Genomic DNA, 26207 nt, shown 5'->3' with positions numbered 1-26207 from the left:
AGTACCATTTTACTGACAGGAAATTAAAGACAAAATCTGTAGTTACTGACAGGAAATAAAAATACAAAATCTGTAGTTACTGACAGGAAATAAAAAGACAAAATCTATAGTTAATAAAATATATTATTTCTGTTCAGGCTTAAGTAATGACAGAGACCAATAAAGTTGCCCATACAGAAAGTAACAAATAAAGTTACCCATACAGGAAGTACAATACCATACAATACCAAACAAATAAAGATGCCCATACAGGACGTGCAATAAAATGCAATACCAAACATAATTGCCCAAACAGGAAGTACAGTACCAAATATACAAATATAGTTACTCATACAGGAAGTGCAGTACAATACAATACCAAATATATTTGCCCATAGGAAGTATAATACCATGCAATACCAAACAAATATATTTGCCCATACAGGAAGTATAATACCATGCAATACCAAACAAATATAGTTGCCCATACAGGAAGTACAATACCATGCAATACCAAACAAATATAGTTGCCCATACAGGAAGTACAATACTATTGCGCTTGACAAATGCCTCTCACCGAAGCACCTCTAAATTGAAAATGTATGCACCGATCTCTCACTTTCTTTGAAACATGTTCAATTTGTGAAAAATTAAGAATTGTTTGTTTTTATAGGACTTACTGGGGGTCATTTATCAAAGCTGGGCAAATGTGCCCGTGGGCAGTAACCCATAGCAATCAGTGATTGACTTTTTTTCAGCCAACTGCAGGTAAAACAATATATGCAATAATTTGATTGGTTGTCATGGGTTACTGCCCATGGGCAAATTTGCCCAGTGTTGATAAATGACCCCCACTGTGTTTTGGAACTTCCTGGGTAACAGTGTTCAGATAATATGCAATACCCGTACAATAAAAAATGTTTAAATCTTTTAATAAAGAGAATTTGAAAAAAAATTCTTTATGCAATACCTTCATGCAGAGCCCGTCGAGCTAAAGCTTCAAACTCTGCAAAACTATGGAGCAAGTAACAATGTTCTTCCTTAGGGTGAGACGCCATGTCATGGAGCTCTCGGATATTGCCCTGCCATATGCCAACAGTGAAGATCTCCACTCCCAGGTCCCGCAGATTTGCAGCAATTGGTCTCGGGTCACCGCCATTTGAATAGCCATCAGTTATAAGAAATATCACCTTTGTAGAATTACTCCGGGAGTACCTAAGGATTTGCTGAAAAATACAGCAAGTTACACAGTGTGAACACTGATATATCTAATACTTTCTTCTCTGTATAAAGAATTCTAAAGACGTATTTACTCTATGGTGGATGAAGATAAACATATTCATACAAATAGGACAAACTAGTAACTGGAGCATATACTCACTCAATAAAAGTGATTGTTTTACTTTAAACTAAATATATGCTGAAATGATTACATGATGTGAACTTAACACTAGTTTAAGCCTCTTAAAAAAGAAAGAAGGAAGAAAATGAGAGTACAGACCACCCATGTTCTGAGAACAGTTGAGATGCCAAACTCTGTAAAATAATTTGGCCTATTTAATATAAAAGAACAAATGTGTCTGAAGATAAAGAAGCAACATGCTAGTATTATTATAGGCCAACATATTGAAAACATGATCTATTGAAATTATAAAAAAAAAACACTCCAGACAATGGTTGTCCTTAAGGTACTTTCAAGTACCACTTCTTGTAAAAGAATGCAAACTTCTTTCCCTATACTAGTTGTACTGAACTTGTCAAACAAGTGGTTCATGTAAAGTCATAAGTACCTCCATATGAGGTTTTTCAGTGGTGGCAATGATTTGGAAGAAAAATACATTCTGCTCTGCTCTTCCATAGAGCCATCACAATATACAAAATAAACTTCATTAGTTTTGATTAATGTAGTTCATAAAATGCAATACAAAGGGGCTGATTTACTTACCCACGAACGGGTCAAATGGAGTCCGATTGCGTTTTTTTCGTAATGATCGGTATTTTGCGATTTTTTTCGGATTCTTTACGAATTTTTCGTTACCAATACGATTTTTGCGTAAAAACGCGAGTTTTCCTATCCATTACGAAAGTTGCGTAAAAAGTTGCGCATTTTGCATAGCGTTAAAACTTACGCGAAAAGTTGCGCATTTTTCGCGTAAGTTTTAACGCTACGAAAAATGCGCAAAAACTCGCGTTTTTACGCAAAAATCGTATTGGTACGAAAAATTCGTACAGAATCCGAAAAAATCGCAAAACATACGAAAAAGTCGCAAAATGTTCGTTTTCAAGTCGGAACTTTTCCAATTCGGGTCGGATTCGTGGGTTAGTAAATCAGCCCCAAAGACTAGCTATATCATTGTATATATTGTCTGTAAAATATAAATATACAGTATATGCTACCTTCTTGTTAAACAGATTATTATTCCATGTAACCCATGTGGCTGTAATAACTACACACAAGTGGTGAAAGATACCACTGCATTATCAGAGGTGGAACCATTTAGACTACACTATTGGAACACTCAAATTAGAATAAAGCAGCAAAAGCAGTTAGCAGTGAATTAAAAATGCCCCCAGAATAGCCCCCCATCTACTTTTCTGATGATTTACTGCACATAATCTGTGCTGCTGTCAGTTACCCGATCTTAGGGACCAACTCACAATATACTGTATGTATAGTTTATAAATTTCACATTACAAGACTGATAAGGAATCAGAATACCCACCCCCCCTTTTTTAGATATTTTAGAGATTGCTGCCAAAAAATAATACAGAAATGTATGAATAATTTTGAAGATTGACTCCCCAGCACTCCTTAATCCTTAATGTTCTATATTCTACCTATTGTTTACCTTCTTTTATTTAATGCAGATAATGCAGTAGATATTCAGCCTGAGACATGGTTTTTATTCATTTGTTCAGATATGTTGCTCTCTTAACTGTTCTTTCTCTTTCCATTATTCACTTAATTTTAATCTAAATGTATCTTTTCTTGAGCAACCTTGTTGTAACATTGTCAAACTGTTTACTCTAAAATATCAATAAACACTAATGATGAGCAAAAGAATGCCTGTTGTGGATTTGTGGCGAATTTCCACGTTTCGTCATTGGTTGATTTATTTGTGAAATGGGCACAAAAACTTGCCACTGAAAATGTTTTTGATGTGCCCAACATCTTTTTTTACTTTCAGAACCATGGAAAGCAATTTTTTCACTAACAAAGTTTATAGATCCAAGGTTATCTAAGTACCTACTGCAGAAGTTTCACAGAATGAGACCTTTATTCATGCCACACATGTAAGCATATGCTTAAATAATATTTGCCACAATATATATATATTCTAAGGGGCAATTTCCAGTTATTTTATTTAACATATGATTTAAGTGCTCATTTTTATCAGAGATGAGTCTTTATTGCACCTCTGTTATGCATGAAAGTAAGCCAAATTAGTAGTTACTAGGTTCATATGTTTTAATATATGTTGGACTTATCATTAGGGGTAGATCGGACCTTAGGAGCAACACACAGATCAGTTGCTACCTGTTCCCTAGAAAATGCAAGAAGGTAGGGAGCTGCCAGTCTATGAAATTGATAACCAGAAGTAAATAATAAGAGTTTAGAGTTTACTTTTAAAATAAACCTGCCACCCTCACTTAAAGGATAATGACTGGGTATCATTGTATTTTCTCAATCTACAATGACCATGGGAAACATGCTATTACCTTTTGCTAAATCAACATGAAGCTCAGATGCTTAATTGCTCTGCTGAGTAGTTGTTATTTTTGTCCCTTTGTTTGTTCAGATGTCTAAGTACCTTACTTTCACATCATTTGTTCCTCTACTAACAGGAGTCATTGAGTAAAGGCATTATAACTTATAATAGTTTTTTTGGAATGTAATTAAATTGGGTCCACATAAACTAGTATTTTAAGGATACACCGGATTATTTTTGAACTTCTTTAATAGTTCTTTATCGTGTAAGTGTAAAATATATTTAGTTACTGAATGATAGTCTACAAACATTATATTGGTTTGAATTAAACTAAGCATTAACTGAAACCCAAACACATTTACAAGAAATTAGTCCCAAGACAGTAGAGTGGCTGTGATGCTTCTGGTATTGGGTAAGCCACACAGAAACAGGATTTATTGTTTTTTTCCAAATAGAAATGGGTTTTTAGTAGCTGAGTGTCTCATTTTTAAAATGACCCACAAGTCAAATTGTAGATAAAAGCACAGATAATTTGTTGACATTAAATAACCTTCCTGGGTGATCACTGCAGAGAGTGTTACTTTAAACAAAATGCAGTCGTAACTCTGAATAAATGCCAACTAAAGGATGTGTTTTTGACAGCTGGATAAATGAAAGAATGTAGAGTTTATGGGGGTTTTATTTAGAGTTCAGTAAATTTGGTATCTCCTGGTGTAGGTCCTTCTTCCATCTCTTTTCTAGGGCAGTTTTATATAAGTCTAAAATAAATAAATCAAAGCATGTATAGCATGGCTACAGGTAACAAAGCAACAACAACAACCTTGAGCAAAACAGTATAAAAAAATAGTTGTTCTAGTTGCAGACTCTGAAACACACTTTTCGAATACATTTTTGCTAGTTTTTTTAGTCGCGAAGACTATTTTCGTGCGGTATTTGATGGAACGCGCGCTAATCAACGCATCGCGCACAGTCACGTGCGAAAAAACGCACGCCATATTAGCCATACATGCCATTACTTTCGTAAAACTACTTTTATGAAAATGACCATTTCCCTGCAAACTGGCGGCTGCATCACTCTAGGGCCAACATATACTTGAATAAATCACACTGCAAAGTCCATATTGTGTTGCCAAAAGCTCATTAACTGTACTTTTCTATAATTAGTTAATTTTCGCACAGACTAATGCGATATTTAGTGCGTCTAAGTGTTTGGTAATCATGCTTTAGTATTATTTCTGTGCGCTAATTAACGCATGCGTTAAAATGAACTTAAATTAAAATTTAACGCATGCGATATGCGACTTAACGCATGCGATAATACGAATCGTTTTTTTTTGTGTCAATTTGAACACAAAAAAGTGTGATAAAACTTATCGACCTTTAGTGAATCAACCCTACAGTCTGTAAATTAAATATAGAACTCTTCAGTATGACTTTTATTTTTAAAAAATAGTCTATGTTCAAGGTAATGTAATAAAAGTTGCAAATTCTAGTATAGCAGCTAATCAGCAAATAACATTTACTGGTTACTTGTCTAAAAATGTGCTAGAATTTACCAAAATCTGGACCCAGAATCCTGACCTGGTGCATCCCAAGGATATATATTCTATTCGTATATTATATATATATATATATATATATATATATATATATATATATATATATATATATATATATATTATTTTTAATATATATATATATATATATATATATTATTGTTAGACCCCTGTTTGTTATAATAGCACTGGGTAATTTACTAGTGCTTAATAAATAAATTATGATGATAAATGGCAGAAATAAAATCCTACGGATAAAATACAATATTTATTGGCCTGTACTAAGCAGAATACAGGATTACTGGATCTCAGTCCAGCTAAAAGGTTTCTATGGGTTACTGTATTTAGCAATTAGCCATCTTACTACATATAAAGGATTCATTTAAGATAAGTGCTAAATTGCCCCTGACAACCAATGAGATCTTAGGGCTCAATTAGTAAGCACAACCAAAGTTGTGGTCACTTACAGTTTGCCGCAGTCATTGCATGAATTGATGTAATTCATTCAAAAAAACCAAAACTGCCCCTTTGTATTTTGACAGCAGGTGCTAATGCTCCAAGTTAATCTTTTTGGATGAATTGCAAACAAGTGTGGCAACAGGCACAGGGGAACGATGGAGCTACTGGCACCTGGTGGTGGAAGTGCAAAGGTTCCCACTGCACACTGCCTCAAAACATGCCACGTAAATGCACCTAAATAATTAGATGCAGATGTTGTTTTGAAGTGATTGACACCAAACAGACATGGAAATGTTTCAATTAATTGCATCTGGTTTACATCAAAACGCAAAAACAATTGCATGCATCAAATGCACTGGATGCAGTTTTGCCAAACAGTAGCTGCTAATTTGTTTCTATGGGCAAGTAGTGTAGCTGCTAATTTGTTTCTATGGGCAACTATCCTTAGCACCTATTTTTGAATAAGCCCTATATTATAGTTAAGATCACAATTTATCTATAAAGTCCCTCTGAATTTGAGTTTTATTGCCCCAATAAAGAAGCTTGTACGTACGTACGTACGTACGTACGTACGTACGTACGTTCGTACATCTATCCATCCATCCATGCACCCTGCTAATTTTGAACCATAACTTCTGACATCCCAGCAGCTGGGCGTTCTGCTCTCAGATCTTTGGTTTTTTCATTCCCTCAGAGTAATCCAACAGTACAGCTGAATGAACAGGCTCATTAATCTTGAGAATTTACTGATAAGTTCCACTAGTTCAAGGGTTCACTTGTCTAAAGTGATTCACATGATTGATTTCTGGCTTAATATCATAAAAGAAACTGCCAATAAAGTTGATAGAGCTGAAATTTACATGGTTAGATTTTCTATCACCTCTAAATGAGCACTGTATCCTGGGTTTAAGCATAGGCGTAGCTTTCAGGTAACATTTATGTGCCTTTTAGCAAAAGCAAAATCTCTGCAATGCATTTCTGTTTGCCACAGTGTTTCTATCCTTGTATGTGCTGTGCTGGCTGTGATCCAAATCAAGTTAGGTTCAAAACCTTGTTACAGATTATTGTGTTATTGGAGACATTCCATGCTCCTGAGTCCTCAACTGTCTGGACTTAATTCAGTCATGGCTCACAGTGGCATTGAGGTTTAGTTATACAACTGAATGCTTTTAACAGTTGTTAAAGTTCCAATTGATCATTTCGTGAAATACTGCAAAAAGCTTCCCAGGCCAGACCAATGCAAGCGTCTGGAGACACCCATTATACTGCAATATTTTCAGGTGTTCTTGTTATTAGAGCTGAGAGAACTGGTAGCAATTCCATCTGCAAGTTTCATGGACTAAAATCTGAAGAGCTGCAAACCCATGGGAACGCGGCTAGGCCATGAGCTGCAGACGGGATAACATTTGTAGACATCAGTAACATACTGTAATTACCCTGGGAGCCTGCCAAAGGCAACCCAGTGGGGGAGTCAGCAGTTCACCTGCAAAGTTCTACTGGTTCAAAGAATTTCCAGTTTTACAAATAAGTGTTTGTACAAAGACATGTATAACATGCAGTGCTCTAGCTTCTGGATATGTTTTTGGGAGTTTCACTTAAACTACATGATTGAGCACGCCTAATATATATTGTAACTTGAGATGTAAACTATAATGAATATCAATCAAACTGTTATGGCAAAAGTACTTCTGATTAGTTAACTGATCCCAGTTAATGATTTCATAATAGGATGGGTGTTACATCTAATGTCATAAAAGCAATATTAACACCAACAGTTAAGAACATTCATTAAACATGTTTCTCCTTTCATAACATACAGAAGCACACTGCAATACATCAGCCATGGAGTTTACTATTTCCTCCGCTCCATTATTCATACTATCCCAACAGCCATATCTCAAGTCTACCACATGGACATTTCTGCTTTATTTAATAATGGTTTGGGAGAATGAAATATGCGATAGCAATAAGAAAGTAATTTACCCAGGTGTACTGAAGCAAAAATCTGTCAGGTCACACTATAATGAAAAGTGTTGGTCCTTCAGCTATTCGAGCATTATAAGGACATAACAATGCATGATTTATAACATCCCCCAGAACATTCTAGGCTCCTCATGTTCACTTTTGCTGACTGTCAGAAATAAAAAGAATAACCCATTGGAACTGAAACATTTAATCTCACAGTTTTTCACATCGATAAAACTCACCACTGGCTCTGTTATTTCATTAAATAAATCAATTTCTTTTTTTATTTGGAAAATAGCATCCCTTAAAGGATGAAAGTTTAAAACCATCATAACTGCTGAAGGACAAAGCAATAAATCACTGGTTTCGCCCAAAAGTATCTAACTGTATGCTAGGTATTTAATGAAAAGAACCCTCTAACTGACCATGTTTTTTTTTTTTTACTTTATCCATAATTCCTTCAAGGTGCTTAGTACATCCATATCTTTACTGACCAGCCAAATTATAATCATCTTTTCTGGCATCAGCAGTTCAGTCTTTGTTTTGCATTTTTCATCTTTATCTTGTGTTACCAGGGAACCTAAAAATATACCCCCTCTCATTAATGCAAACAGCGGGAGAAAAAAAAAAAAACAGGTTCACTGCTGTGATCGTTATGAATATAGATTTTTACTCATTCTGTGACTTAATCTTAACCCTACTTTAACCCTTTAAGTGCAAACAATCTACAGCCTTGGTATATATTTACAGTCATCCTGATGCTGTAGATGCTGTGGTTCCAGATTCCAATTTGTTTTTCGTCCCACTCCATGTTTACTGGCAACATGTGGCATGGCATGATCAAAGGAAACCAGTTACAGAAATGGTTAAAGAAGATTATGCAATGATATCTGCGTTCCAGTTGGAAAATGCAACTGAAAAAAAATCTGCAAATTATCAGTTGGCTTGAATATACACCATTGTAACAGAATTTTCTTCAGTTTAACTTTTGTGTTATATTTAGAGAATTTTCCAGTGTAAGCTATTTTTTTTCACATATTTAAAAATAAAAAGTAACTGTCCAGTTTTCTGCAATACTTAATAACAGTGCTGATACACAAACGCAAAAAGTTTATTTCTCATGGAATTCTCCAGGGGGTGGGTGATGTCATATGTCTGATGTCTCCTTCTGCCACTCCATGGCCCGGTAAGTACTATATAAAAACTGAAAATGAGGCTCAGCTTCAGTTGGGGTCCCCTAAGGTGTTGCCCTACTGCAGTGATCCCCAACCAGTGGTTCGTGAGCAACATGTTGCTTACTAACCCCTTGGATGTTGCTCCCAGTGGCCTCAAAGTAGGTGCTTATTTTTAAATTCATGGCTTGGAGGCAAGTATTGATTGCATATAACCCAATGTAAAGCCGGTCCACATAGGGGCTACCAAATAGCCAATTATAGCTCTTATTGGCACCCCCAGGAAATTTATCCATGCTTGTGTTGCCCCCAACACTTTTTCCATTTGAATGTGGCTCACGGGTGTAAAAGGTTGGGGATCCCTGCCCTACTGCATGGTCCATTAACCACTGAGTGGTCAGTACCGACTGTGTCCTATTTACCCAGAAGTACAGTAATATTGTCTATTCTGTTTGGCTGGGCTAAAAATAAATATTTTTCCTCCCTATTCCACCACTACTAGGTACTGTTTTGAATAAAGGAATAGCTGTATAATATATAGATATTTATATAGATTGTAAGCTCTACGGGGCAGGGACCTCCATCCTCTTGTGTCTTTGACTCTTTACTTATTGCAACTGTATTTATCTTGTATCTATCTGTATTTATTGTTTTACAGGTATCGGACCCCTTATCCGGAAACCCGTTATCCAGAAAGCTCCGAATTACGGAATGCCCATCTCCCATAGACTCCATTTTAATCAAATAATTCAGAATTATTATGATTTCCTTTTTCTATGTAGAAATAAAACAGAACCTTGTAATTGATTCCAACCAAGATATAATTAATCCTTATTGAATGCAAAACAATCCTATTGGGTTTTATTGATTTTTTAGTAGACTTAAAGGAACAGTAACACTAAAAAATAAAAATGTTTTAAAACAATTAAACTATAATGTACTGTTGCCCTGCACTGGTAAAAGTTGTGTGTTTGCTTCAGAAAGACTAATGTAGTTAATAGAAATAGCTGTTGTGTAGCCATGGGGGCAGCCATTTAAATTGAAAAAAGGAGAAAAGGCTCAGGTTACATAAGAAGATAACAGATAAACTGTGTAGAATACAATGGCAATCTATGCTACTTATCTGTTATCTGCTTAGTAACCTGTGCCTTTTCTCCTTTTTTCAATTTAAATGGCTGCCCCCATGGCTACACAGCAGGGTATTTATATAACTGCAGTAGTGTTTATGAAGCAAACACACAACTTTTACCAGTGCAGGGCAATAGTACATAATATATTAATTATTTTTATACACTTTCATTTTTTGGTGTTACTGTTCCTTTAAGGTATTGAGATCCAAATTACGGAAAGACCCCTTATCCGGAATACCCTTGGTCCCGAGCATTCTGGATAATGGGTCCTATACCTGTACTTTGTATTTTTCTATTATTATCTTAATAATTCCGTTTGTATTAATGTATTCTACTGTACAGCGCTGCGTACATAAGTAGCGCTTTATAAATAAAGATATACATACATACATACATACATATTTTCTGAATCTCTGTGATTTTGGATGTATACATGATCCTGTCTGACTTCCACTCTTGTGGAACTTGTACTTGTTTTTATTGCGGCATCCATGCACACGGAAATTCTATTCAGAAATGCACATAAAATGTCATTTAATAAGCAGCTGACTGTGTAGCTGGATACTTTCTGTTTTATAGCTCTGTTTATTTTATTTTGATGAAGGCTGAAAATGACACTGTTAAGAATCCTTCCCATGTCAAATGTGAAAAAGATGTTAGTATGAGACTCCCAGAAGACAGGTGTTTGTATTATTAAACTCTAGCACTTGGCAAACACATTTGATTATCATCTCAAAATGAGGTTTCACAACATTACAGCTCCATTTGAAGAATTTGGGAATTTGCAAATTAATTCAAGAATGCATTAGGCATTCAACCAAGAACCCTACCGCTAAGCACAGGAATCCCATTTTTTATTTGCTTTAAGAAAAAAATGTGTGGGAACTATTAAATGGTCTGGCCCTTCCTTGATCTTGGGTTGTATTTTGCTATAAAATATAAATATTCAACAATTCATGATTGTATTGTATTGTTAAGCATGTTCAGTAATGACTGGAGCTATTGCTACCTTTTCCAAGTGCAGGTCACTCATGTACTGTATAATCATGGGAATCAATGTATTTTAAGGTATTTAAGTTGCTTTATTGTATTTGTATATTAAGTATAACATGAGACCTCCACCCCAAAAGAGTAAGAAAGTGGCTGGAACATTAATTTAACAAAACAAGAAAAAAAAAAGGAAAAAATGACTAGTCACTGCTCTTTTGGGGGAATGTAATAAGTCATACATGGAAAAAAATGCGCACAAATAAGAATTCGCATTTTGCAATGTAATATTGTTCATTAGACTGTTATTGCATTGCAAAGTTTTATTATATACATTGCACATTGTCACAAAAAATAACATTTGCAAACTTTCTTTCCACTCTTGGAAGAGGTCGCTAAATAATTTCCGCATTCGCACAGCCCATATAGAATTTGTGCAGAGGTAAATTAGTTTGTACAGAGGCACACATTTTCACATTGTGAATAATTTTTCCATTACTGACTTTTCCCCCTTTGTGTTTTCTCTGAACTTTCCAGAATCCCTGATAAAAGACAGAATTATAAAGCCTGGGTGTCCTTAACCTTATTTTTAGAAACATAATGCCTTCAACAGCAATTACATTTCCAAAAAACTAAATCCACAAAAAATGCTATACATTATGCAAAAACACATTTTGGATGGAGCACCCCTTTAAAGGAGAAGGAAAGTTAACAATCAGTGGAGAGTGTCAAAAGCTAGGCACCCCCCAGTGATTGTATTCACTTACCTGAACTGGCCTGGGGTATCAGGTAAGTAAGTGGGACTCCCAAGTGTTTGTGACTTTCCTTCTCTTTTAACAACTAACCCATTAATATATTATTCCAAGTTAAAACCAAAACAGTGATTCTTATTTGTCTTTTTATTTTTACAGTAAGTAGTTTCTTTTTCAAATATGTTCATAAAAGTGAATGTCAGCCAGAGCCAACAGGTATTTACTGTGATTTACTGCCATTCATTGTTCCTATTCTTTGTGGCTTCTGATTGGTCTCTCACTGGTTTCAGTCTCAGCTAGAGAATGCTACCTTCATCTGATACTCTCCATCCAAGGTTCTAACCAATGAGTTAAGAAATGACCAATGAATGCTGTCTAAACAGTTCATGCTGCCTCAAGTCAGTGAGTAGGGTTTGTAGAACACGACTTACTTAACTTTTTCTGCTTTTTACCATAATGAAAATGTATTCTTTTCATTTTTTTGGAAGCTTCAATTCCCAGACTCATATTAATGATGCATTTGGAAATAAAGCTTCAGTATATAAACATTTTCATTGCAGTCCCATAGTGAGCAGTAACATTAATTTAGTTGTAATTCTTAAATTACTGAGAAACAAAAAAAGAACCAGTGCTTTTTTGGAGGGAAGCAAAGGCATTATTTATTTTCTTTTTCTGCACATTAATGTGGCATATTTTTTTTTTTCAAAGGATCTTTTTAAACTCTATGCAGTGGTCATGGGGCTTTGTAGACACATGCATATAATTCTAATATATTATTATTGTTTTAATTATTTTTATAACTGACTCATATTTATAAATCACCAACATATTCTTCAGCGCTGTACAATACATGGGTTTATACACTGTACATACAGATTAAATAAAAACATACAATTGATAACTGATACAAGAGATAAATAGCTCTGTTATATACAACTATGTCTGTGTTCTATAGATAAACTGTAGATACATTCATTATTTATGTTGACCACATCTAGTTATGCCAAGATCCACACTAATCTCTACCCATGTTCTGCTAAGCCAGTGCTGTCCAACTTCTACGGTGCCGAGGGCCGGAATTTCTCTAGCATACATGGTGGAGGGCCGCTAATGGAAGCCAGTTTTGACCACTCCCCTTTTTGAAACCACACCCACTTCAAACCACACCTATTTTATCACAATGGTGGTAGCACAGCAAAATCCCAAATGCTTGGTCCTTACTGTGGGGATATCAACCATCATTCATATGTGAAAGAATTATGTCATATTAAGATATACCCTTAAATTCCATATGCCTCCTCCCCTGTGGATAGCAGAGCAACCCCCAGTACATAATTACACACCTTTGGGACCATTTAATGGCTATTTCCAACTGCTAACAAACTCCCACAACAAACCCCTGCCAGGTTCACCTCCCACAAGCAGCATAGGGCAGGCAGAGTATGGCACACACAGGCAGCACTCTGCCTGTCCTATGCTGTCTGTGTGTGCCATACTCTGCCTGTCCTACCCTGACTGTGTGTGCCATACTCTGCCTGTCCTACCCTGCCTGTGTGTGCCATACTCTGCCTGCCCTACCCTGACTGTGTGTGCCATACTCTGCCTGCCCTACCCTTCCTGTGTGTGCCATACCCTCCCTGCCCTATGCTGGCTGTATGTGCCATACTCTGCCTACAGTACCTATGTCTGAGGTGTGAAGAAGTGAACAATGGGAGTGATTACAGTCTGAGCCTGAGGTGTGAACACTGCAGGGGGTGAACAATGCAGGTATTAAAAGGTGTGAAAAACACAGGGGATTACATTTTTAAACAATACAGAGGGATTACAGCCTGAATCTGAGGTGAGAACCATGCAGGGGGCCAGTTAATCTAAGTACTGATACCATTTAATGCTTACTCAAAGGTAAGCCATCAAAGCAGCCAGACAGGTGGGGGGCCACACAGAGGGGGGTCGCGGGCCGCATGCGGCCCGCGGGCCGCCAGTTGGACAGCACTGTGCTAAGCCATTCCTCAGAAGAGCCATACAGAAGCACAATGCAGAGGGAATGCTAATTTACATGCATCGCCACAATTAATTATGTAAATAATACAAGGGGTAAAATATCCCCCTGCTGTGTTAAATTAGGATATCATGACCTATTGCAACTAGTGAAACCAATGCTTTGAAAAACAATAGAATAGAGTAGAAGTATTCTTAACAAATTAACAAAGGTTGATGTAGACTGAGATCTCTTTATTGCAAGGATATTTAATTTGTTAATTTTACACAAAACTAATTATATTAACTACTAAGTGTATTAGTAAAACAATGACATTCATATATTCTTTTATTGTATTTGACACATTTTCTTTAATAACCTCAGCAAATAGTCAAGGAGGGTGGGTCAGCTTGTTCCTGCTCCTTGGGAAAATCATATGATCATATGACCCATCATCATGTGTAACTTTTTTTTGTCACATGGTGAATTTTTGCGGCCGTTTCACTAAACTATCAGCCAATGGTGAAACACGGAAATTTGCCACAAATCCATGCTTGGCGAAATATAGCCTGGGTGCTATATTCTGCCTGCCCTATGCTCCCTGTGTTTGCCATACTCTGCCTACCCTATGCCCCCTGTGTGCCATACTCTGCCTGCCCTATGCTGCCTGTGTATGCCATACTCTGCCTGCCCTATGCCCCCTGTGTGCCATACTCTGCCTGTCCTATGCTGCCTGTGGGAGGCAGGGTTGGACTGGTGGGTGCAGGGCTCACTGGGGCTGCCACCCTAGTGGCCCCGTCCCACCAACCTCCTGCAGGGGCAACCGCCCGATGCCCTCCCCTGAGTGTGCGTAAGGGGAGGGAGACCGGCAGTCGGGGGAGCACCAACAGGGATCAGGTCTGAGCCAGCGGGGCCAACAGGTTTTTTCCCGGTGCCCCGCCAGCCCAGTCCAACCCTGGTGGAAGGTGAACCTGACAGGGGCTTGTTTTGGGGGTTTGTTAGCATTTGGAAATTATGTGGTCATTATGTGGTGCCTAAGGTGTGTAATTATGTGCTGGGGGTTGAAGACATATGGATTTAAGGGTATGTCTTAATATGACATAATAAACGTCTTTCACATATGAATGAAGGGTGATATCCCCACAGTGAGCACCAACCATTTGGGTTTTTGCTGTGCTACCACCATTAATGTGGGTATGGTCTTAAAAGCTCTTGTGATAACATGAGTATGTGTTGAAGAGGGTGCAGTCAAAACTGAGTTCCATTTTCGGCCCTCCACCATGTAGGCCAGAAAAAAATCCAGCCCTTGGTACCACAGAAGTTGGACAGCACTGCAGACCATCACCTTAACTATGTTAATAGGTATTTAGTCCTAAAGTCATCATGTGGAATCTTAGCTGCAAGCATAATAACTGTTTCAACTTGTTTGTTTCCATTTATAGTTGTCAAATAATACTTTTAAAACTCTCCATCTATAAAAACACCATTTGGATCACGCTTTCAACTCAGAATACGTGTTTTAAAAAATATGTTGATGAGCAGTAAGTAGATCACTTAACAGGAGATTGGCAGCTTACTGAAGGTTGTGGTATCCCAGACTATAAGCTTTGAGATGGGATGGCAGACTTCTCCCTGTTCTTAAAATATAACAAGGTCCATAATAGACCCAAATATCACATAATGATAACATTAGATTAATATTTTAGCTCTTGTTAAGTTTAACTGGTCTTATAAATTTACATACAAAATATTTTCTGGTTTTCCAGACATCTGTGGAACACTTTGAACCATCTGTTTTTCTCCAGAAATTGGAGAAAGCTAATTCAGCTAAGAGCTCCATCATTCCTCATAGTATTTAGTGCATTTCCCAATTTCGCTTCATGGAAATCAAATTAGAATATATCAGAAATGTCAAATAACTCCGTCTCACCAGGAAACAATGGTCCAGTTTGCGAAATTTCACACCACATTGTAACCAAAATAGTAATGAAATGGAGTTCTCAAAAATGTTAGGTAAGGATCATTATCTCCATAGCATGGAGTTTTTTTTATAATTTGCACTATTTATTATTTGCTATATTTATCCACTGTACTGAAATGTCACCATTGTGCTTTTTGTCCAGCTGTGTTTCCCAGCCTCCATTGAGAATAGCAGCAAAGCTGTGAGTACAGAGTGTTCTTAGTGAATTCATCAGTTTAGAAGATGACACTTTAACCCCCAAATGTAATAAAAGACACTAAGTTTGGCCAGGTTCAGTAACCCATAGCAACCAATAGGATGGTTGCTTTTAAACAGGTAACCAGTAAATTCTACCTGCTGATATTATATGGGTTAATGCTCCTGAGCAAACTTTGTACCTTATATTACATAACCTCTTAAGTCATCAGATGAATTAATACTACCTTGGGTGCATGCTTATGAGTTTGAAATAAGCCATTATTTATTTCATTTCATATACTAGAACCATAGAATATTGCAAGTGAAAATACTTTTACTTTGAGAAAAAATAGGAAATTAGAAAACATTTGTTGTTAAATATGGTGCTTTCATTTGTGCCTAAAACAATATTTACAGTTGAATAGAGCTGGAGCAAAATATATTTGTCTGAATTCGTTAAATGGTCACTTGCATTTCTACTTGCATGTAGACATGTATTTTCTGGCAGTCATGTGACTTTCTTTTAATATGGTTGAGCTGTGTTAAACATCTTGCAAATGAGTCATAGGAAGTCCAATAATCCTCTTTCTGAAAGTGCCCATAACATTTTGTGTAATTTAAACTGCAAAGACCCACTGAAGTAAAATGGCAATTTATGTCATAATATTCTCCATCTGAATCAGAAAATGTAGCAAGAAAGCTTAGCTGCAAATAAGTTTAGAGTTCAAAATAAGTTTCTCCAATCCAAGGCATTTGTCATGGCAAGTCAGAAATTCAGTTATGAATATACTGTATATATACTGTATATATATATATATATATAAATAAGACCAATTACAGATTCAAAGGCACAATACAGAATACTGAGGGATGTTGATCTTGCTTTTGATGCGCCAGCTTAAGCCATAAATTCTCCCAGCTAGCTAGCTAACTACAACTCTCTGCATTTCACTAGCACTTCTGTAAAGGGATACTAGGAACGACAGGCGAGAGCTATAACCGAACAGGAGAGAACTATAACTGCAGCCCAGACATGGATAAAAGTGTACTACGCTTGTGTGCATTTGGTCTTAAACTACATCCCTTAGCACTAATGCTATAGACATGAAGTCATACCAGAGCAAGAAATTGCCAAGGAGGAAATCTAGACAGTGCTGTGAGGGTGTTAGTTAAGGCAAGCTGAATAATGTTAATGTTGCGAGGAGAGGAAAAAATAGCTTGGGGACAGCATAATAGAGGTAAGATGTATATATAGTTCTTGAAGTAAATAAGCAAAGAAAGGTGGATAGTCACAAGAACAGATAGACAGATGGGAAGATAACATTAAAAATGATCCAGTGCAGGTACTTTGTAAAGCTGTATTATGCCAGGACACAGTGCATAGGGCTATTAAAAAATTAATGATGAAAGTTGGATATTGGTGATAAAGCCTGTTAAGGACAGGCAGACAGTGTTAGGAGAGCATGATAGACAAAAGACAGAAAATGTTGGCAGGGCACTTATAAGGGTATATGTAGTGGTATAAGAGTAAGGGCTGGAAATTTAGACTGTGTTTTTAAGGCAAATCTGTCCAATTTCCCTTGCTTAAAAATTTGTTAAGGGAGACATTTTGCAAAATGTATTGAAGTCAAAGGGTGTTTTTTCGTGGCAACTTTTTCCATTCCTGGCCATCTTTTGCAGCCATTGGAGTCTATGCGTGGTTCTTTGTGGCGAAACCTGGTGAAAAATGTCACTTATCACTAATAATTATGACCTAAAAGAGAAAAGCTGAATTGTACGCAAGGACATAACTGGAGGAGAAGGGGAGAAAATGGATAATGCTGGGGGGCCATGGTAGCTGAAATCTGGGTCTGGGAGAGTCTCAGTCCTAAGAAAAAAATATTCTTTGTGGAGCGATAAAGGTGTATTCTCAAACATGCATACAGGAGCTACAATGTTTCATAACTCATTTTCTAATTCATGGAATTTTCTTAGTTTCAAATTAACTTCTAGTATGATGTAGTCAGTGATATTCTGAGACAATTTGAAATTATTCCTTATTTATATAGTTTTATTTAAATATTAACTTTTTGTTCAGCATTGCATCTCACCAGTTTAGAACTTTTGGCAGCTAGAGTCCAATATGTAATGTATATTTATGAGAAATCACAAATGGGTAAAAAAAATAATCTCAAATAGTTATGTATGAATTGTAATTTTACATGCAGTTTCAAGCATGTTGCTTAACTACTACAGCATTTAAATTAACAACATTTTTATTTAAATGCTGAAATTCAAATTTGCATTTGATTACTGATAAATCTGCCCCTAAGGGTTTCATCGAATGTTAAAAAGTACCAACTGAATAATGAACCAAATGCTGAGTTTAGTGCATCCCAAGTCTTGTTTGTTGATTACCTCACCTCACCCTCTATTACAGTTTTCTATCTCTATCTCAGAACATCTATTTTCTTTTATTTCCTTTACATTCAAGGAAACACTGAGGGAATTATTTATGGCTAAATCAGTACTTACATAGATGGATTTGGTCCAAAGGATGTTATAGGCCTCTCCCTTCTTCTACTGCCAACACAGTGCCTCTCTTAATGAAATATATGTTTTAGCATGCTAAAGCATCACCAGAACTGCAGCACAAATTAAAGCCACAAGTTCCACTCTGCTTCTTCTGCAGCTGCTGCTGGGTCTGCTAGTTCTTGTGGGGCCAGATCCACATGAGGTTCTAGGCAGAAGCTTAGGAAGTCTAATGCAAAAACTAAGTGGATAAGCTTTGGATGTATTATGTTTTATATCAGCCCTCTCTAAAGGTGGCCACACACGTAGCGATTTGGGATCTTTCAACGAAAGATCGTTCAATCATCCACTAACCATTCAGGGCTGAAACAGCAGATAAGGAGGTAGAAACAATAGGATTTCTACCTCCTTCTGCCGATTCAGCCCTGACGGCAAATTTTGCTCAGGCGCCTTCTATGGCGCCCGATCAAAATCTTTAAACCTGGCCGTTCGGCGAGTCGACCGATATCAGCAGCCTCCTGCGATATTGGTCAACTTGCCGACTTGCCATACACTCAACCAAATATCGTATGAAACAAGGTTTTGTACGATATTATCAGTGCGTGTATGGCCAGCTTTAGTCAACAGCACTGGCAGCTCTAAGTGTGACTGCACCTTTTATCTCATAGTTCGGCAGGCCTTGTCTCCCACCCTATCAGTGCTTACAAATTACAATGTATATTAAATTCCTCTTCACACAAATGTAAAAAGCCCAAATGATTACCATTAAAATTATGTACAAGGGTACATAAACATATAAACTATAGTTAGTTACTACACTTAATATATGATAGTAGGCTGCTAGGATTTCACTTGTGATTAGTCTTGTCCCATAGTCTCCCAGCATCAGCAACATTATCTGCTCACTCTTAAAGGAAAAGTAAAACCTTACAAAGAATTAAGTGATACACTTATGCTTTGGCTTTTTTACTAGCCCCAGGTTTACCACATCAATGAAGATCTGTGCTTCTGCAGCATGAGCATAAATTGCAGATGATTTTCTGCTTGATGATTTCCAACTACCCCTAAGGATAACTTTGCAGCAGCAGCCCAGGACTAACATGATCCAAGATGGTGACTGTTGTGGACAACTTTGAAGGCCTGGTTTATTGAGCTTTTAAGGCACAATTCTCCTCCCCTATTGCTGTAAAAGAGCATCTTAACGGAATACTGTCATGGGAAAACATGTTTTTTTTTCAAAACACATCAGTTAATAGAGCTTCTCCAGCAGAATCCTGCATTGAAATCCATTCAAAATGACAATACGATATGTTTATCTTTAATTTTTAAAATTTCACATGGGGCTAGCCATATTGTTCATTCCCAGGGTGCCACAGCCATGTGACCTGTGTTCTGATAAACTTCAGTCACACTTTACTGCTGTGCTGCAAGTTGGAGTGATATCACCCCCCTCCCAGCAGCCGATCAGCAGAACAATGGGAAGGTAGCAAGATAGCAGCTCCCAGTAGATATCAGAATAGTACTCAATAGTAAGAAATCCAAGTCTGGCTTGGGAGTGGGAGAAACAATAGGCTACCTGAAAGCAGTTCTAATGTGTAGCACTGGCTTCTTCTGAAAGCTCTGGCTCAGGCACAATGCACTGAGATGGCTGCCTACTCACTAATAGTACAGCTACAAAAAATACATTTGTTAGTTCAAGAATAAAATTTTATCCTAGAATCCTGAGAGTGGTCAAGCTTATAATAATTAGACTATACTCTTCAAAATGCAGTGGAGAGCAGAAGATCAGTTAGAACACCAGAGGGGAAGACAGGTGATACCTGACCCTTGAGAAAAACTAATAAATACTTGTGTCATGTAATAAAAGACACTACATTTTCAAAAATGAAGAACATGACAACAGGACAGTACAGCATTTACTCTAGAAAAAAAGAATGATAGCAATGGAGAATGAAGATTAGTCGCATGAAAAAAATGGCTAAAATAGTGCTGCCTTACTTAAAACTACTTATATTAAATGAGGAGGTATTGCCTGTTTGGATACTTAAGTTCACATATAGATTATTTTTCAATCTATAAAAAAGACTGAAATATAGGTTGACTAATGTTTATGTACTGCATATTGTTTGTATACATTTGTATTCATTCTTTTGATCAACTGATAATCATGCCATTGCCTAACAACTGGGCATACAACATGTTGTTATCTCTTTAGTAACCACCAAATTCTTTCTTTTCAACCTACAGTTGAATACTAAAGTTTACATATTTATGTGCTAAAGATGTTCAAACTTATTTTTACAACATAACTCTTGGTGCCATACATGGTGCCTATGTTAAATTAAATATAGTGTCCATTTTATTTCTAAATGAGGTTATTTAAAAAGACTAGACCATTTTTTTTTTAGTTTTTTTTTAACATATTTAACACATTTCCTGTGGGTCAAAAGTTTATATACACTTTGCCAGTATTTTATAGAATTGCTTTTTAACTATTCAACTTGAATCACTCAGGGTAGTCTTCCACAAGCTTTTCACTATATGTTGCTGACATTTTCCCATTCCTCCTGACAGAACTGGTGTAAGTCAGCTACTTTTTCTGACATGTGTTTTTAGTTAAGTCTACACATTGTTGATGGAATTCAAGTTTGGGTTTTGAGATGTTGTTTGTATGCTTTGAATCATTGCTATGTTGGACATCAAAGTTGCAACCAATTTCTTTGTTTAAGTTTTTGGTGAAGTCTTGAAGTGTTAATTTAGACACTACATAACTGTCCTTTCTCATGATGCCATCTATTTTCTGAGGTCCCTTTTCCAGTGAAACACCCCCAAAGCATAATGCTGGTGTTCTTTGGCTTAAAAGCCTTTCCCTTCTTCCTCCATACGCAGTGACAATCATTATGACATTCTCCAAGAGGCTAGGTATGGGCTTCTTCCTTGTATAACAGCCTTTTAGGCCATGATGAAGAAAACGCTCTGAATGTTGTCCTGAGGTTCAGTTGAACTTGTAAGAGCAAAGTTTGTTCATCCATGGGAGTTATTCTGAGCACCCTTTCTGCATGATGTCGTGTCTGTGTGGTCCCAAGATTTTTATATTTGCATATAATGTATGTACAGGTGCTTCTGCGACCTTCAGCTTTGGATTTTCCCATGATATCAAAGGCAAACAATAAGTTAGTTCCTTACATATAGACACAGGTGCACTCTTATTTAACTAATAAGAAAGACAATATGGCAATAAGAAGCTTCTACAAGTCCTTACATCACATTTTGGAATCTTGACGACTGTTTAAAGAGACTTGGAAATAAAGTATATACCTACTGGACTTAACACAGGCAATGTATGGCAATTTTTGCCTGTGTTAATTTTATTTCTGTAAAAAAAACATCTTTAGTATAGGTGTATGTAAGCTTTAGGACTCAGCTGTAATTAAGAACTAGTGATGAGCGAATCTATAAAAAATTAGTGAAATGCAATTACCATGCAACTTTTTTTGATGCACGCAACTTTTTTTGACGCGTCTGTAAATTTTTTGACACAACCTCGATGTATTAGGTGTGGCTTTGCTCACTCAGTTAATTTTTTTCGTAGCAAATTTGTGCACCGTTTTGGGAAAAACAACGACAATGGCAAAATGCAGAATTTTGCTGCAAATCCATGCCTGACGAAAAATTTTGCTAATCACTATTAAGAACTCTTCATCTATCATATATGGTAATTAGTGATATACAGGTCAGGAAACTCAACCTGCACTCAAAACTAACTTGCAAAACATTAGACTGCACCCAACTCATACCCGTGCCTTTACACTTTACTTCTGCACATGCCTTAGGTTCCGAGGCAGGAAACCTTCAGGAGCATAGGTCCTCGCACTGTGGGTCAACCTGCATGTCACTAATGGTTATATTCCATGTCGAGTTTTGCCAATACAAATGTGTTCAGAAACGTTCATTTTTATAAGTACAGTAAGGTTCATTTATCAATGGATCTCAAGGGTTCTGGCCATTTTGCTTTTGCATAGTTCATGGGATGAATTTGTACACTACTACCTTTAGATACATTTTTATCTTCTTTCTGTTACTGCTGTGGACATGTATCAAACAATGTAATAATCATTAGCCTTATATCAAAATCTCATTTAAAAATAGGGATGATAACTTGCACCAGTGGGGTTACCAATGAGATCTTTGCTTTCATTTTATAATGTAGTAAGACTGTTTAAAACTAGTTGCTGCAATCTTTACAGCACTTTAGAGGCAGAAGGTATTATCAGGATCAGGGGTATATTAACCTTAAGAATTTGATGCACAGAAAAACACAACAATGCATTCCTCATAAACTTTTGCAGTGTCTTGGTTGCTTTAGATCCAGTGTGTAAATTTGCTGGCCATATAAGGTAACAACAGGCTCAAAATTAAACATTAAGTTTAAATATTCCTTTTTGTGCTAACCCTGATATGTATTTATCAATTTTAAAGCCCCTGTGGTCAGTAATGGAACAGAATGAAATTTAATTTGCCAGATACATCTGACACTACACCTATAGCTGGTGGTACAAAGTATCAAGAAGTTATCAACCCATCACAAGCTGTTTGAGTCTGCAATGTGTTTAAAAGTGCAAATGAAAAAACAAATATTTAAAATGAAAAGTAAAATAAACACATGGTCCTTATGAAAACAGATGTTCCAGATTGTTTTTACAATCCAAGGTTACATAAGGAAACTGACATGTTCATTTAAGTGGCTCATATCTGCAGATTTTAACCAAATAGCCTCCCATTCAATTCATTAAATTAATACAGTATGAGGAGCAAACAACAAAACACAAGCTTCATATGCAATATCTAGTAGAATTAGGTCTAAAGCTGTACTTTCTATGTTTTCTTGAAAACTTTTCACCACTCATTCAAGTGGATTCTAAAGTTTAAGTGAGTGGTAGGGAATTCCCTGGCATTTAAACCCTTGAGGGTAGTTCAGTCACAGGCATCCAATCACAATGGTTCCATTGAACTTATTCAGTTGGGTGTTTGCTCAAACTTGCAGGTGTGTGAAAATATGATCCAGTCACAATAGTACCATGATTCTCATTGAGGCAGGTGTTAATCTTTCAGTGGACATGACTGGAAGAGTGAATTGTTGTGAAACCGCCAGGGTAAGTATGTCAAATCCAACACCTAGCTGAATAGCAAGTCCTAGTAATGACTATACATCCACTTTCCAACTAAAAGCATGCATATGAAAAGTCCCATAAAAAATTGAATTAGATAATAGATAGATAGATAGATAGATAGATAGATAGATAGATAGATAGATAGATAGAGGAAAGGGTATGTTTGTTTAACTAAGTAAAGAAGTACTCATAATTCCATGAAGCAAACTTATAACCACTCATTCGTCTAATTTCAACACTGGTAGTGAGTAACTGCTGCTTATTCAGTATTCTATTTAGAAGACTGTAAGTGCTGCTGTGGATAAATTTAAAATGTTCTTTCTGCTAATTAAAAGAATACTAAAAATATTACACTAAATAAATTTTTAAATCTACAAAAATAAGTGTTACACATTTAAAACTTAGAATGAAGTGACTCATTTCCTAGCCTGCTGACTGATACAATGCTGCACTTACCGCAGCTTGCTGGAATGCTCCTTTGGTGAAGGTCCCCCCTCCTTTGTAGGTGATGGCTGGGATCTCTCTGTTGAGCAAAGAGCACTTGTGCTGGTGGGGCTCGCTGGAGGAGATGTAATCCACTCTGGTCTGAACATTGGTCTTGGAAGAAAAAGTGATGATTGCAACTCTAGTAGCAGAGGGAACCACTGGAAAGTCAGAGAGAAGCTTCTTCACAAACCTGAGCTCATTGACAAAGTTGGAATGTCCCACACTAGAAGACTCATCCACCAAGAAGACTAGATCCAGACTCAGACTTTTCTCCCTTAATCTCCTAATGTTCTTTTTGAAATACTGACCAAGTTTCTCTACTTTGTTCTCTGTAGTCTCTGAGGACTGCTGTTTCCTGCTGTCTGTGAACTGTACAATCTGGGAAGAAGAACTCCTGTAAGACGGGAGCTGGTGAGAATAGGTTGTCCAGCTGCAGACCAGAGAAATACAGCAGCAGAAAGAACCCCAAAGCAACATTGTCACCTGGGAAGAAGACAATTAGTTGGCTCCTTTGCTTTGCAAATAGCAACGTGATCTGATTTTCTTTTGTTCCCAAGCCTTCACCTCCTCTAGCAAAAAAATTGTTGTAGTCAGTGTGTAGCCAAAACTAATGTTCCAGATTCCCTGAGCAAGCAGTGCTGCAGATGTGAGCAGCAGTCAGACTGACACAGCAGAAGGAAACTGCTGGCTGCATGCTCTGCTCATGTGCCGTGTGTTACAAATCCCACTGTTCTCCTTCCCCAATCCCCATACTTCCAACAAAAGAGATCTAGTAACACCAGTCTTTTATCTTCCTTTCTCTCTACCTCCCCCTGTTAGTATTGTTTTTGCTCCACTTCTGTCTTATCCACACTCCCTTTCTTTTGGCAGTGGGTCCCACTCTGCCTTCTTTCTTTTAATTCGCTGTGATTTTGCCTGCCTCTCTTCCCAATCTTCCTTCCTTCACCCCCCCTCCTCTCCTCTCCATGTCTGATTTGCTGAGATTCCTTGTCACCGGAGCCTTATGCCTGTCAGGCTGTCAACATTCCCCAAAGCAAACATCAGCACCCTAGTGCCTGATTGATTCCATATGTCTGGCATGGAGCTGCACAGCCTGTGCCAGATATACATGCAGATACCAAGAGTGCCACTGTAATTGGAAACACTTTGCACTGAAGCACGAGTTAAGGGAGACAAAGGTGTTTGGAATTCAAATCAATATCCTACATGTCCCCCTTGGAAGAAATAAATGAGAGTGAGCGCTCTCAAACACTATGGGGTTAAGACCTTTTTTTTTGGAATGTCCATAATTATTTGCAGAGCATGTTGATCTATTGCATACACTGTAGCATAACAGTAAGATTCCCTCCTTTTTTGACCAGCTACTGGTAAATTTACCTACACTTTCCTCTCAGTAGTGTTTCACCCCTGCATCTGGAATACATTGTTTGAAATACTTTTCATTTTAAATGTGTTCCTGTAGTTGTATCACACTAACATGCTGCATTGCCCCGAATCAATCACAACAGTTGCCTTCCTACAGGTATTAAACTGGAGAACTATTAAGGTATGACAATAATTCTATGGGACCAACATTATGCTATTTTTTGCTTTGCAGCATGGCAGCACTGACTTTGACAGTGTTGAATATTCTTTCTTTTGCATGTGTTTTAGTCTCATTGTGCACAATTATAGTTGGCATAATGATGCATAGGCTTTTAGGAAGTTTTTATTTTCACATGACCGGTAAATAGAAAACAGATTCCATATGGAAAGCTATAGTTGTGATTGCACGGCAGGGGGTTTTGTTACAAGTGCTAAGTAATGCAGAATCCATCTGGTTAGTGTCTGATCCCAACACAGAGCAATCCTGTACTGATTAACTACTTACTAACAGTTATTGCTGAGAGTAGTACATCTTCTCTATCTCTGTGATGCTTTAAGCTAACATTAATTTATTTACCTGAGACCATTTTATGCAAGTACCAGTGTAATGCCTGCAGAGTTTGTTGTCTCCCTGCTATGCTATAAAGGAAAGTGTGTTGTTGGAATTTATTGTTATTTTGCATTAAAGCAAGAAATGACTAGTCTAGTGTATTTACGATTCTCTAAGGGACGTCTTTATCACCTCGTAAACCTTTTAACACTCTCAAGTATTTAAACCTTTCTTGGTTTCATTTGATCTGTTTCTCTTTCCTAAGATACATTCAGATT

General features: G+C 37.0%; 1 protein-coding gene across 1 annotated transcript in view; it reads right to left on the bottom strand.

Moving 5' to 3' along the window:
• svep1 (sushi, von Willebrand factor type A, EGF and pentraxin domain containing 1) overlaps positions 1-24966 on the bottom strand; it is a 170136-nt gene extending 145170 nt beyond the window's left edge. Inside the window, exons 1-2 of the mRNA XM_012953387.3 lie at positions 23985-24966; positions 950-1205 (exon numbers count right to left, since the gene is read on the bottom strand). Of these exons, the coding sequence (XP_012808841.2) occupies positions 950-1205; positions 23985-24491 (763 nt within the window). The 5' untranslated portion in view covers positions 24492-24966. The remainder of the gene's footprint in view (positions 1-949; positions 1206-23984) is intronic.
• Between the last annotated feature and the right edge of the window lie 1241 nt (positions 24967-26207).

This window comes from Xenopus tropicalis, chromosome 1 (assembly GCF_000004195.4).
Source record: "Xenopus tropicalis strain Nigerian chromosome 1, UCB_Xtro_10.0, whole genome shotgun sequence".
Lineage (NCBI taxonomy): Eukaryota > Metazoa > Chordata > Amphibia > Anura > Pipidae > Xenopus > Xenopus tropicalis.
Note: the sequence above shows the minus strand (reverse complement) of the source record. Positions and strands in the feature narration are given on the sequence as shown.